Source organism: Pecten maximus, chromosome 5, assembly GCF_902652985.1.
Source record: "Pecten maximus chromosome 5, xPecMax1.1, whole genome shotgun sequence".
Lineage (NCBI taxonomy): Eukaryota > Metazoa > Mollusca > Bivalvia > Pectinida > Pectinidae > Pecten > Pecten maximus.
In genome coordinates, this window is record NC_047019.1 from 23,931,827 (window position 1) to 23,944,175 (window position 12,349).

The window sequence follows — 12,349 nt, forward strand, 5'->3', positions numbered from 1 at the left end:
TCAATATTACCAATGGAACTCTTTTGGCACTGCCCCTCAGACCCCATCATTTGTATTCTGAATCACAGCCACCTAGGGATGTTACTGCTGAAATATAAATGTCATACGTTGCTTAGTTCCAGAGAAGAAGTCTTAATACCAATATTGCCAAATCGACCACCTTTTGCCTCGTCTCTTAGGCTCCTTGGAAGTTAACCCCACCATTTGTACAATTTTGAATGTCAGCCACCAAAAGATGCTTCAAGGCAAATTTTGTTTCATTCCAATTAGCAGTTACGAAGTCAATTGTTGACGGACGGACGACGGCCGCCACACGTCATGGTATGGCATAAGCTCACCTTGGTTCTTCGACCAGGTGAGCTAAACATCAATAATTTTCAAATGAAGACTCAGTCGGATTAAATCCAATAAAATAATTACGATGTATTTCCAAAACAAACATTTTGGAAGAATGGAAATAAGTTAATGTGGATTGGGAGAAAATCCAGATTTCTGAATGTCTGATAAAAGGAAAGGCTGTTAAATGTGTATTACATGCTGAAAACATCATCTACCCAGTTTTAACAGTTCACACAGAGTGCTTTTAATCTAGGACCAAACAGAAACAGATCTTCGTATTTTACAGAAACTAGACATTCAATCTAATTAGGTAATTATGCATTCTCCAACTACAAAATCTACATGCAGTTGGTGTTAGAACACTGTTATTTAATTATTACTGAATATTGTCAATGCATATTATACAGCACACATCGTATATATATGGGAAATCAAACAAAAGTTCAATATTGATACTTCATTTTACAACCCATGTTTTGTTCATTGAACAAGAGATGATAAAAAGTCTTAGTAAGAAAGGTTGTTATAATAGTAAATTATTTGAAGCACAAGTGTATTCAAAATCAGAGGATAATGAAGAAAAAACAAGCATTAAATTGGTGAAGGTTTTATTTATTTATATGATTAACTAGATAACCAAACAGAATCACGATTTAGATAACAATACAGAATCACAATGAATGGTAATTATGAACACTGTCTGGTCAATAGCGACTGTAATACAATGTAGTGGGTCCCTATGTAGCTACTTAAACCAGACATCAGCTATAACTCTAGTTGTGTTTATTATCATAAAAACAATAACAGTCCATTCAATCGTGATAATCTTCCAAAATTCTTCAACAAAACATTAACAGCAGCAGTGGGAAATATTTCACAAATACTACTCACACTCGATGATTTTATACATTGCAAATTATGGTATTAAAGAATATGTAGAATTATTCCTATTATATAAAATCATATTTACATGCAGTGTATGTACTCAACTGTTCAACAATTTTCTCTAAATCCATAATCAGTTAGATACATCCGATTCCCATTATTGCCATATAATCACAGTGTTTGAAATTCAGTGCAACTTCATTGATCTGTCCATTCAGTTATTTCATATATAGTTCATATTTTGTCAATAGAAACTGGTATCAAAATTTCCAGAATTCATTGATAACCAACAATATCTTTAATGAAAAAGACATACACAGGATTTAAAAAGTTTATGGAGGAATTACAAATAAACTGTATTCTTTAATACTGGAGTAATTTGATTATAAGTTATCAGATAACACATACAACACACAAACTCCCATATACCTCTGGGTCTTAAAAACTACTTTAATGTTCTGTGCCTTTAATCTTATGGTTCAGGTCTTGCTCTGCCCATTTAGGAAGGTCACAAAACTACATTTTTATAAACGTCTCATCATTTTCATTCCTTTCCTCCCATAAACTTGTATGTTTTATTGCTTTTTCATTGATTACTTCATGATCATTAATAGGTAACTGGAATTAAATCTACGCATTAATTTACGAAGACAATTTTTGAAATACGTCGAGTCATTCCTTAAACCACAGTTACTAACCTGGTCTGTCAATACACCAAAGAGATTATATATTGGGTGTACTTAATCCATCATCACCATGTGAATGCTATAGATATATATGGCTTAATTAGTTACAGAAGGCATATCTCAAGGTCCAGGATTATATCACTCTTTACCAAGACAATTTACTTATGCATGGCTTACTCAGAATGTTGATTTATGCTGTTCTTCAATGATTATGGATAAAACAGTTTTTGAAATGTACTAATTTAAAAATATTTCCAACACATTGAATTTATTTGTTCACTATTTTCATATGGTAGATGGTCAATGTCTAACCAATTTCTAGGAATGTGCATATTATAAAACACTGGCCTATCTGTCAAACTGGTTTCTAGTGAGTTAACTCTCTACCTAAATGAGTAGTTACTGTCAAGACATCACTTTCTCCTTATACCATTGTGTTAGGCCTGGACATCACTTTCTCCTCTATACCATTGTGTTAGGCCTGGACATCACTTTCTCCTTTATACCATTGTGTTAGGCCTGGACATCACTTTCTCCTTTATACCATTGTGTTAGGCCTGGACATCACTGCCGCCTTTATACCATTGTGTTAGGCCTGGACATCACTTTCTCCTTTATACCATTGTGTTAGGCCTGGACATCACTTTTCACTACAAAGGTTAAGGTGCTCTACACCTTCAACAATGCACGAAAGTTACCTTATTTGCCTACCAACAACACTCTCCTCTTAGTCTACTCAACACGGTCAAGACGGGACCGCACTTTATTCTGTAGATACCCCCCTCTACAGCTTCCATAGTGAAGAAATGTCACCTCATTTGCATTCAGAAAGTACTTTCTCCTAAACACTTAATTATGTAACTGTTTCATTTGCCCCTGGAAATCACATCTTCAACATATGGATTATTCTTCTCTTTCACACAGGCCTTGAGTTTGTTTAATTCTGTGATGGCTTCGTCTGGGGATAAGCTGGACAACGGCAATTTTTTCACTTTTGATAGGAAGTCTTTGATGATGTCCTCACCTTCCTGAAAAGATCAGAATTATTTTTTTTAAAAATATGCACAAAATTTTACTCTCTACTGATAGCTATAACATTGAATTATATCAAACAGCTGGTCTGTTCTACTATGTAATACACCCATGTCATAAATATCCTTAACACATTTAATAGCATTATTATTATGTTATAAATTAGGACAGGCGAGCTGAAACATCCTTGTACAACACATATACATAGGTAAACATACCTCTTTCACAACCTTTCGTTTCTTGACAGCTGGCTCAGAATCACCTTCCAAGCCTGTACCAGACAGACAAACATTCTGAAAATCCTCCAGTTCGCTAGCTTTGTTCTTGGCAAACTGACAGACAAAAACAAAATAAATGTAGTACTTTTTGAGTTGACAAGATAAACTCAAAATATCTCTTTAGAGTAAAACTATTGACACCAAATCATCAAGCTGTTAGTGGTAGAGAAACTGTTGATGTACTGTATATTTTTGTATTAAATTTGAGAGCATTTTGCACTTTAAAGCATTGCCCAAACTCATAATTATGGCAATGTTTTATAATGATTGTTTCCTTGTTCCTATATCGTAGGTGTACCAATTTATCTAGAATCATACTATATTATTTTGCTTATACAGTAATCATATACACAAGATTACAGCAATAATGTATCAGGGAATACCAGTAAAATATCTTCCCTACAGGGACCATCAAGAAATGTGATGAATTCAAATACATGTAGTATATAGTCTACAAAAACTTGAATGGCTCTATTCAAGTCCTTGTGGACTTCATAGTGGTAATTATATACATATGGTGCAAACTTTACATTTTTTCCTTACGGAATCAAAATATCTAGCTGCTGTCTGGATAGAACAATACCTACCTCTATAACATTCTTAGGGAAGTGAGCCAGCTCTGCCACATGTATACCAAAGCTCTGATCACACACACCTTGAAGTAAAAATTGATAGCTCATTTCCGTATTGTCGACAATTGGTTATTGAAGCCTTAAGATGTCCTCTTATAAATTGTTTTAATGGGATATAAAAGTATGATGATAATAATTTAATAGCCAGCCTCAATTATTGACATTCTATTAAATATAACCAAAGAAATATGATCTTATCCAATTATTTATAACAATTATGACCAAGCCAATTGAGGATACAGATTTTTTCATACTTGTACCCATAGAAATGAAGTCATTAAAATATTGGTATCAAATTTTGTGACATTTTGAATTACAGAGTAATGTTGACCTTCAATATAGAACTGTGGAACACAAAGTCATCCTCGTTATCCTTCAAGAGAAATAGCATTTAAAGCTACTTGAGAGACAATGTTGATACAGGATTGCTTTGACATGAGTAGAATGGCACTTTTGCTGATCCCCACCTCAAGGATCACCCTCCAATGAAAATGGCCCTTAAAACCTTCACTGTAAGACACTTAGTCCCTACCTGGTTTGACTCTGTACAGCAGGGTGAGAGTGTCATTGGTTGTGAGTGCAGTGACGTGCAGGTTATTGACGGTGGGCACAACATCTGACAGTGCTGTCAGCTCATGAAAATGGGTAGCAAAGAGACAAAATGCCTTAATTTTGGTTGCAATGTATCTAAAAACGAAGGAGAAACAACAAAAGATACAATTAAAATTTTCGATAATTTTGTAGTTGATTGTAGCATGTCTGGTTGTACACACTTCTAATGAATATTATAGTAATTGTTAGCTTCTGCATTTATTCCATTTTCATTGTTTTGAATGTATTATTTAAGTAAAATAAGCATTGTTTGAAAATGACAATTCAATATGTAATTTTTTATATTCAAACTTGAATAGTTGAGTAACATTTTCAGTGTAACTTAGGTCAAAGAAAAAATACGAAGATTTGATATTTGAGAAAAGAACATGACATTTGAAAAAGATTTATATTAAAATTTCCTTGAAACTCTTTAGATGCACAAATTTCTTCAAAATAGTTTTTGAGATTAAATGAGCATTTTCTGAGATAGAACCAAGGTAACATCACTTACTCAGATATTGCCCAGGCGAGACCAAACCCATCATAAGTTGATGTTCCTCTTCCTAATTCATCTATGATAATTAAGGAATCTTCTGTTGCTGACTGAAAGACAGATATATGCATTATGGTATTGTGACCTACAAATGTATCAACAACAAAAGTCAATGGCAAAGGAAATTCCATTCCAATAATAGCTTTTAAAAGTGCTAAACATACATTCTACAAAACTTAATACTTTAGTACCTAAACAAATGATGAAACCCAATTTTTTTTATCTCATTAATACTTGTTTGGAAAATTTTTCATTCATAAATATAACAGTATTAGTACCCTGAGGATTGAGGCGGTCTCCAACATCTCTGCCATAAAAGTAGACACTCCTTTGAGCTGACTATCTCCGGCGCCAACGCGAGCAAGTATACTGTCTACAATGGTGATCTCCCCTTCAGCACAAGGAATGTAGCACCCTATCTGTGCCATCAGCACTACCACTCCTACCTGTTATAAACATGAGGATACAAATCTATCACTTCTATCTGTACAGGTAATACACATCCAGATACGTTCAGGTATATTTATCTATCACTCCTACCTGTACAGGTAATAAACATGAGGATACGTTCAGGTATATTTATCTATCACTCCTACCTGTACAGGTAATAAACATGAGGATACGTTCGGGTATACCTATCTATCACTCCTACCAGTACAGGTAATAAACATGAGGATACGTTCAGGTATACCTATCTATCACTCCTACCCTGTATAGGTAATAAACATGAGGATATGTTCAGGTATACCTATCTATCACTCCTACCTGTACAGGTAATAAACATGAGGATACGTTCAGGTATATTAATCCATCACTCCTACATGTACAAGTAATAAACATGAGGATATGTTCAGGTATACCTATCTATCACTCCTACCTGTACAGGTAATAAACATGAGGATATGTTCAGGTATACCTATCTATTACTTCTACCTATACAGGTAATAAACATGAGGATACGTTCAGGTATACCTATCTATCACTCCTACCTGTACAGGTAATAAACATGAGGATGCGTTCAGGTATACCTATCTATCACTCCTACCTGTACAGGTAATAAACATGAGGATATGTTCAGGTATATTAATCCATCACTCCTACCTGTACAGTCTTTACTGTTTGACTGGTCATGATCAATGAATTCCAATTAAATCCAATCGATGTCAACAAATCGTCCCAATTTACTTGGCAAGTCCAAAATCTCAGTCTTCAGTTTAAAAATAATTTCTGGTACAGAGACAAGTACTTACAGAGCGGATGTACGTTGATTTTCCTCCCATATTTGGGCCAGTTATGATATGGAACATCTGTTTGTCTGGAAACAGAGCAGTGCATCATTGATTAAAAAAAAGAAGAAAAAATCTCCTATACAGGACAGTGCTTCAATTTGTCTTTAAGTGTCTTCACATTCATTAAGAGCAGATTAGCTTCTAAAGTCGAATTTCCAAAATCTTCTATGAAAATTGAGCGTCCCAGGTTCTGTCTAGAGATGGATGGACTGAGGTATTACTAAACACAAATACATTGCTTTCATTTTAAGGCTATGTTGAGTATAAAGATACAATTCTAAGGTGCTGAAATACAAGTGCAATCAATCACACTATGCATTCATTTTTAATGTATGTACATGTATAAGCATGTCATTTTGAAATTGTACGTCACATAATATCGCTCCTAAACCTCTAATGGATGTATAAACCAAATAAGAAGGGTGTGGACTTACAAGCTTTCCAAAAACCAAAACTTACCCCAAAAAACTTTAAAGAGGGTTTTTGTGCCAAAGTCCACTAAATGGTAAAATGCCAAAAATAATCACAATTTTTTTTGCTTGCATGATTTTGATATAACATCACTCCTGGACATCTAATGAATGCATAAACCAAATAAGAAGGGTATGAGAGCTTAATTTTGGAATTACCCAAAAAACTTTAAAAGTGGATTTTGGTGTACAAAATGGTAAAATGCGAAAATATCAAAAAAAAATTCAGCATGATTTAAACCAAATTAAAAGGGTGTGAGGTGTATACTTTTGGACTTAGAAGCTTTCCAAAAACTTTAAAGTTTTGGGGTGGGACGCCGACGCCGGGTTGACAGCATTAGCTCTCGGTAACTCGTAACCGGTGAGCTAACAAGAGGCCCAAAGGGCCTTAATGGTCACCTGAGATTTGAAATATTTCGGTCAACTAAATTGACCCTTTTTGGCCCCACCCATCAGTCCTAATGGGGTCAGTCTATGAAGAGTATTTGATTCTTACATATAGTAGATAAGAAGATTTTTGAAATTTCAGTCAATTTGACCCTTTTTGGCCCCGCCCACCAGCCCCTGGGGGTCAACCAGGGCCAACATGTACATACCATCAAACTGTAATCCCATGCTGATAATTTGAACCAAGTTAGAATGAATTCAAATACAAATCCAACAAATAATAGTCAAAAATGTGATTTCCCTATATAAACTATAGTAAAGTTTACCCCCTCCCCAGGGGCAAACGTGAGACCCCAGGGTCATGAAATTCACAATTTTGGTAAAGCACCTTAAGACCCTTCCATCTATGAAGAGTATTTGATTCTACCATATCTGAGAGTAGAGAAGAAGATTTTTGAAATTTTAGTCAATTTGACCCTTTTTGGCCCCACCCACCAACCCCTGGGGGTCAACTAGGGCCAACATGTACATACCATCAAAGTGTCATCCCATGCTGATAATTTGATACAAGTTAGAATGAATTCCAATACAAATCCAACAAATAATAGTCAAAAATGTGATTTCCCAATATAAACTATAGTAAAGTTTACCCCCTACCCAGGGGCAAACGTGAGACCCCAGGGTCATGAAATTCACAATGTTGGTAAAGCACCATAAGACCCCTTCATCTATGAAAAGTATTTGATTCTAACATATCTGAGAGTAGAGAAAGAGTTTTGAAATTTCAGTCAATTTGACCCTTTTTAACCCCGCCCACCAGCCCCTGGGGGTCAACTAGGGCCAACATGTACATACCATCAAACTGTAATCCCATGCTGATAATTTGATCCAAGTTAGAATGAATTCAAATACAAATCCAACAAATAATAGTCAAAAATGTGATTTCCCTATATAAACTATAGTAAAGTTTACCCCCTCCCCAGGGGCAAACGCGAGACCCCAGGGTCATGAAATTCACAATTTTGGTAAAGCACCTTAGGACCCTTCCATCTATGAAGAGTATTTGATTCTACCATATCTGAGAGTAGAGAAGAAGATTTTTGAAATTTTAGTCAATTTGACCCTTTTTGGCCCCACCCACCAACCCCTGGGGGTCAACTAGGGCCAACATGTACATACCATCAAAGTGTCATCCCATGCTGATAATTTGATACAAGTTAGAATGAATTCCAATACAAATCCAACAAATAATAGTCAAAAATGTGATTTCCCAATATAAACTATAGTAAAGTTTACCCCCTACCCAGGGGCAAACGTGAGACCCCAGGGTCATGAAATTCACAATTTTGGTAAAGCACCTTAGGACCCTTCCATCTATGAAGAGTATTTGATTCTACCATATCTGAGAGTAGAAAGAAGATTTTTGAAATTTTAGTCAATTTGACCCTTTTTGGCCCCAGCAACCAGCCCCTGGGGGTCAACTAGGGCCAACATGTACATACCATCAAAGTGTCATCCCATGCTGATAATTTGATACAAGTTAGAATGAATTCCAATACAAATCCAACAAATAATAGTCAAAAATGTGATTTCCCAATATAAACTATAGTAAAGTTTACCCCCTACCCAGGGGCAAACGTGAGACCCCAGGGTCATGCAATTCACAATTTTGGTAAAACACCACAAGACCCTTTCATCTATAAAGAGTGTTTGACTCAACCATATCTGAGAGTAGAGAAGAAGATTTTTTGAAGTTTTAGTCAATTTGACCCTTTTTGGCCCACCCCTCAGGCCCTTGGGGGGTGGGGACCATATAATTGACACTCCTTTGAGCTGACTATCTCCTGCGCCAACACGAGCAAGTATACTGTCTACAATGGTGATCTCCCCTTCAGCACAAGGAATGTAGCACCCTATCTGTGCCATCAGCACTACCACTCCTACCTGTTATAAACATGAGGATACAAATCTATCACTTCTACCTGTACAGGTAATAAACATGAGGATACGTTCAGGTATATTTATCTATCACTCCTACCTGTACAGGTAATAAACATGAGGATACGTTCAGGTATATTTATCTATCACTCCTACCTGTACAGGTAATAAACATGAGGATACGTTCAGGTATACCTATCTATCACTCCTACCTGTACAGGTAATAAACATGAGGATACGTTCAGGTATATTTATCTATCACTCCTACCTGTACAGGTAATAAACATGAGGATACGTTCAGGTATACCTATCTATCACTCCTACCTGTACAGGTAATAAACATGAGGATACGTTCAGGTATACCTATCTATCACTCCTACCTGTACAGGTAATAAACATGAGGATATGTTCAGGTATATTAATCCATCACTCCTACCTGTACAGTCTTTACTGTTTGACTGGTCATGATCAATGAATTCCAATTAAATCCAATCGATGTCAACAAATCGTCCCAATTTACTTGGCAAGTCCAAAATCTCAGTCTTCAGTTTAAAAATAATTTCTGGTACAGAGACAAGTACTTACAGAGCGGATGTACGTTGATTTTCCTCCCATATTTGGGCCAGTTATGATATGGAACATCTGTTTGTCTGGAAACAGAGCAGTGCATCATTGATTAAAAAAAGAAGAAAAAATCTCCTATACAGGACAGTGCTTCAATTTGTCTTTAAGTGTCTGCACATGCATTAAGAGCAGATTAGCTTCTTAAGTCGAATTTCCAAAATCTTCTATGAAAATTGAGCGTTCCAGGTTCTGTCTAGAGATGGATGGACTGAGGTATTACTAAATACAAATACATTGCTTTCATTTTAAGGCTATGTTGAGTATAAAGATACAATTCTGAGGTGCTGAAATATAAGTGCAATCAATCACACTATGCATTCATTTTTAATGTATGTATAAGCATGTCATTTTGAAATTGTACGTCACATAATATCGCTCCTAAACCTCTAATGGATGTATAAACCAAATAAGAAGGGTGTGGACTTACAAGCTTTCCAAAACTTACCCCAAAAAACTTTAAAGAGGGTTTTTGTGCCAAAGTCCACTAAATGGTAAAATGCCAAAAATAATCACAATTTTTTTTGCTTGCATGATTTTGATATAACATCACTCCTGGACATCTAATGAATGCATAAACCAAATAAGAAGGGTATGAGAGCATAATTTTGGAATTACCCAAAAAACTTTAAAAGTGGATTTTGGTGTACAAAATGGTAAAATGCGAAAATATCAAAAAAAATTTCAGCATGATTTAAGCCAAATTAAAAGGGTGTGAGGTGTATACTTCTGGACTTAGAAGCTTTCCAAAAACTTTAAAGTTTTGGGGTGGGACGCCGACGCCGGGTTGACAGCATTAGCTCTCGGTTACTCGTAACCGGTGAGCTAATAAAAGATAATTGTAGGTCACTAAATATTGTGAGGCAATGATTTTAAAATTCATATCTACTACCAAAGGTTATATTCTATATTTACAGACTTTCTTTCAAATTAACTGAATAATTTTAATTTAATATACCTTTTGTGAAATTAGCATCATTGGGTATAAATGCAACATCATCCTGCATCTCAAGGCAAGGATGCCTGGCCTCTGTCAGTTGGATGATACCACTACCTGTTAGACCAAAAAAATAACAATAAATGGAAGGCTATATATTCCAGTAAAATATACATGTATAAAGCCCCCAACATTTAAGGCATTTCATATGTTATGCATGGCTGTTGTAAGAGAAAATGTGGTTAATTATATGGTACTTTTTGAATTAATCACTTCTGGTGGCCCTTGTTATATAAATCTGGAGCCCCCTCCATTCGATATATGCAATATATATGATTTATTATATGATTATTTCCAATCTAACTATAAATAATTTGTTAATCAACTGGAGAAGAAATAAAGATTTTAAAGATACCAATTTCTCAAAATTAACCCAAAATACAGCAAAAAATTCAAATTCATATGTTGTGATGTCCATACTTCAATGCAACTATATCCCAGTATAAATTAAAACAACTTCAATGCTTTTTGAGAATTTAAGCTAACCACACAACACACCATGATTTCTAGAATCCTGAATTTCCATAATTCTGGATGATATTCAATTAATCAAGTTGTCCACTACGTGATCTTACAATATACCACACTTGGTTAAAGTGATACATTTTGAGCAACAGACATATACGCAAAACTTTAATTAAAGTAAAATTTTGACACAAACACAGAAGTCATCAGCGTTACCAACAGAAAAGTAACACCAAACTCTCACTCTGCGACTTTAAAAAAGAACTAATTTGCTGTATTGAAGAAAAGAACAATTTATTGCTTCTTCTCACTGATCATTATCTGCTTTGTTAAATTATGGAGGGATGAAGTAAAACTGTCTGGTTTTATGTATTTCTAACAACATGTGTTGGGAGTATTGTCAAGTTAGTTCCATATCAGCTTGGTTAGTCTACAGGATATACTTTACCTTTGGCTAACAATTTTGGTCGTACATAAGCAACAGGTGCGGATACAGCAACATGGGCGAAACTCAGAAGCACATCTAACTGAGCAATTATGTCATTCAGCAGTAACATAGGTTCTACATATCCAGCTGGTAACAATGGAAAATAAATATTAGTTAATAATATTTATAGTCTTGTTACAAATACCACAGTCACATACACAAAACATAAATAGCAATTTAGTTTATACTTTGAATCCCGAAATGACTATATAGTTCAACAAAATGCCTCCCTATACAAGATTTGTTTGTTTTTGTTTAACGTCCTATTAACAGCCAGGGTCATTTAAGGACGTGCCAGGTTTTGGAGGTGGAGGAAAGCCGGAGTACCCGGAGAAAAACCACCGGCCTACGGTCAGTACCTGGCAACTGCCCCACGTAGGTTTCGAACTCGCAACCCAGTGGTGGAGGGCTAGTGATAAAGTGTCGGTACACCTTAACCACTCGGCCACCGCGGCCCCTATACAAGAAATGGTATAGATTAGTAAATCCTACCTGATGCTTTTACTATCTTATATAAGTTGAAATGAAATAGGGTGTAAGTTTGTAGTCATGTCTTTAACATTGATAATTTATGTAAACATATGGGAAATTTATGTAATCACTATATTGATAACATCTTACAGAAAAGAGCCATTTAATGCTGAATGATACAGGGCATTTGGGTGGCATAAAAAGTTTTGTTACTGAAGTATTTAA

General features: G+C 35.4%; 1 protein-coding gene across 1 annotated transcript in view; it reads right to left on the reverse strand.

Annotated features, from left to right (window-relative positions):
* Positions 1-930: 930 nt before the first annotated feature.
* LOC117327597 (DNA mismatch repair protein Msh2-like) overlaps positions 931-12,349 on the reverse strand; it is a 28,955-nt gene continuing 17,536 nt past the window's right edge. The window contains exons 19-27 of the mRNA XM_033884650.1: positions 11,615-11,740; positions 10,663-10,758; positions 9,669-9,733; positions 5,278-5,445; positions 4,958-5,049; positions 4,385-4,539; positions 3,808-3,875; positions 3,161-3,274; positions 931-2,938 (exon numbers count right to left, since the gene is read on the reverse strand). Coding sequence (XP_033740541.1) covers positions 2,777-2,938; positions 3,161-3,274; positions 3,808-3,875; positions 4,385-4,539; positions 4,958-5,049; positions 5,278-5,445; positions 9,669-9,733; positions 10,663-10,758; positions 11,615-11,740 — 1,046 coding nt within the window. The 3' untranslated portion in view covers positions 931-2,776. The remainder of the gene's footprint in view (positions 2,939-3,160; positions 3,275-3,807; positions 3,876-4,384; positions 4,540-4,957; positions 5,050-5,277; positions 5,446-9,668; positions 9,734-10,662; positions 10,759-11,614; positions 11,741-12,349) is intronic.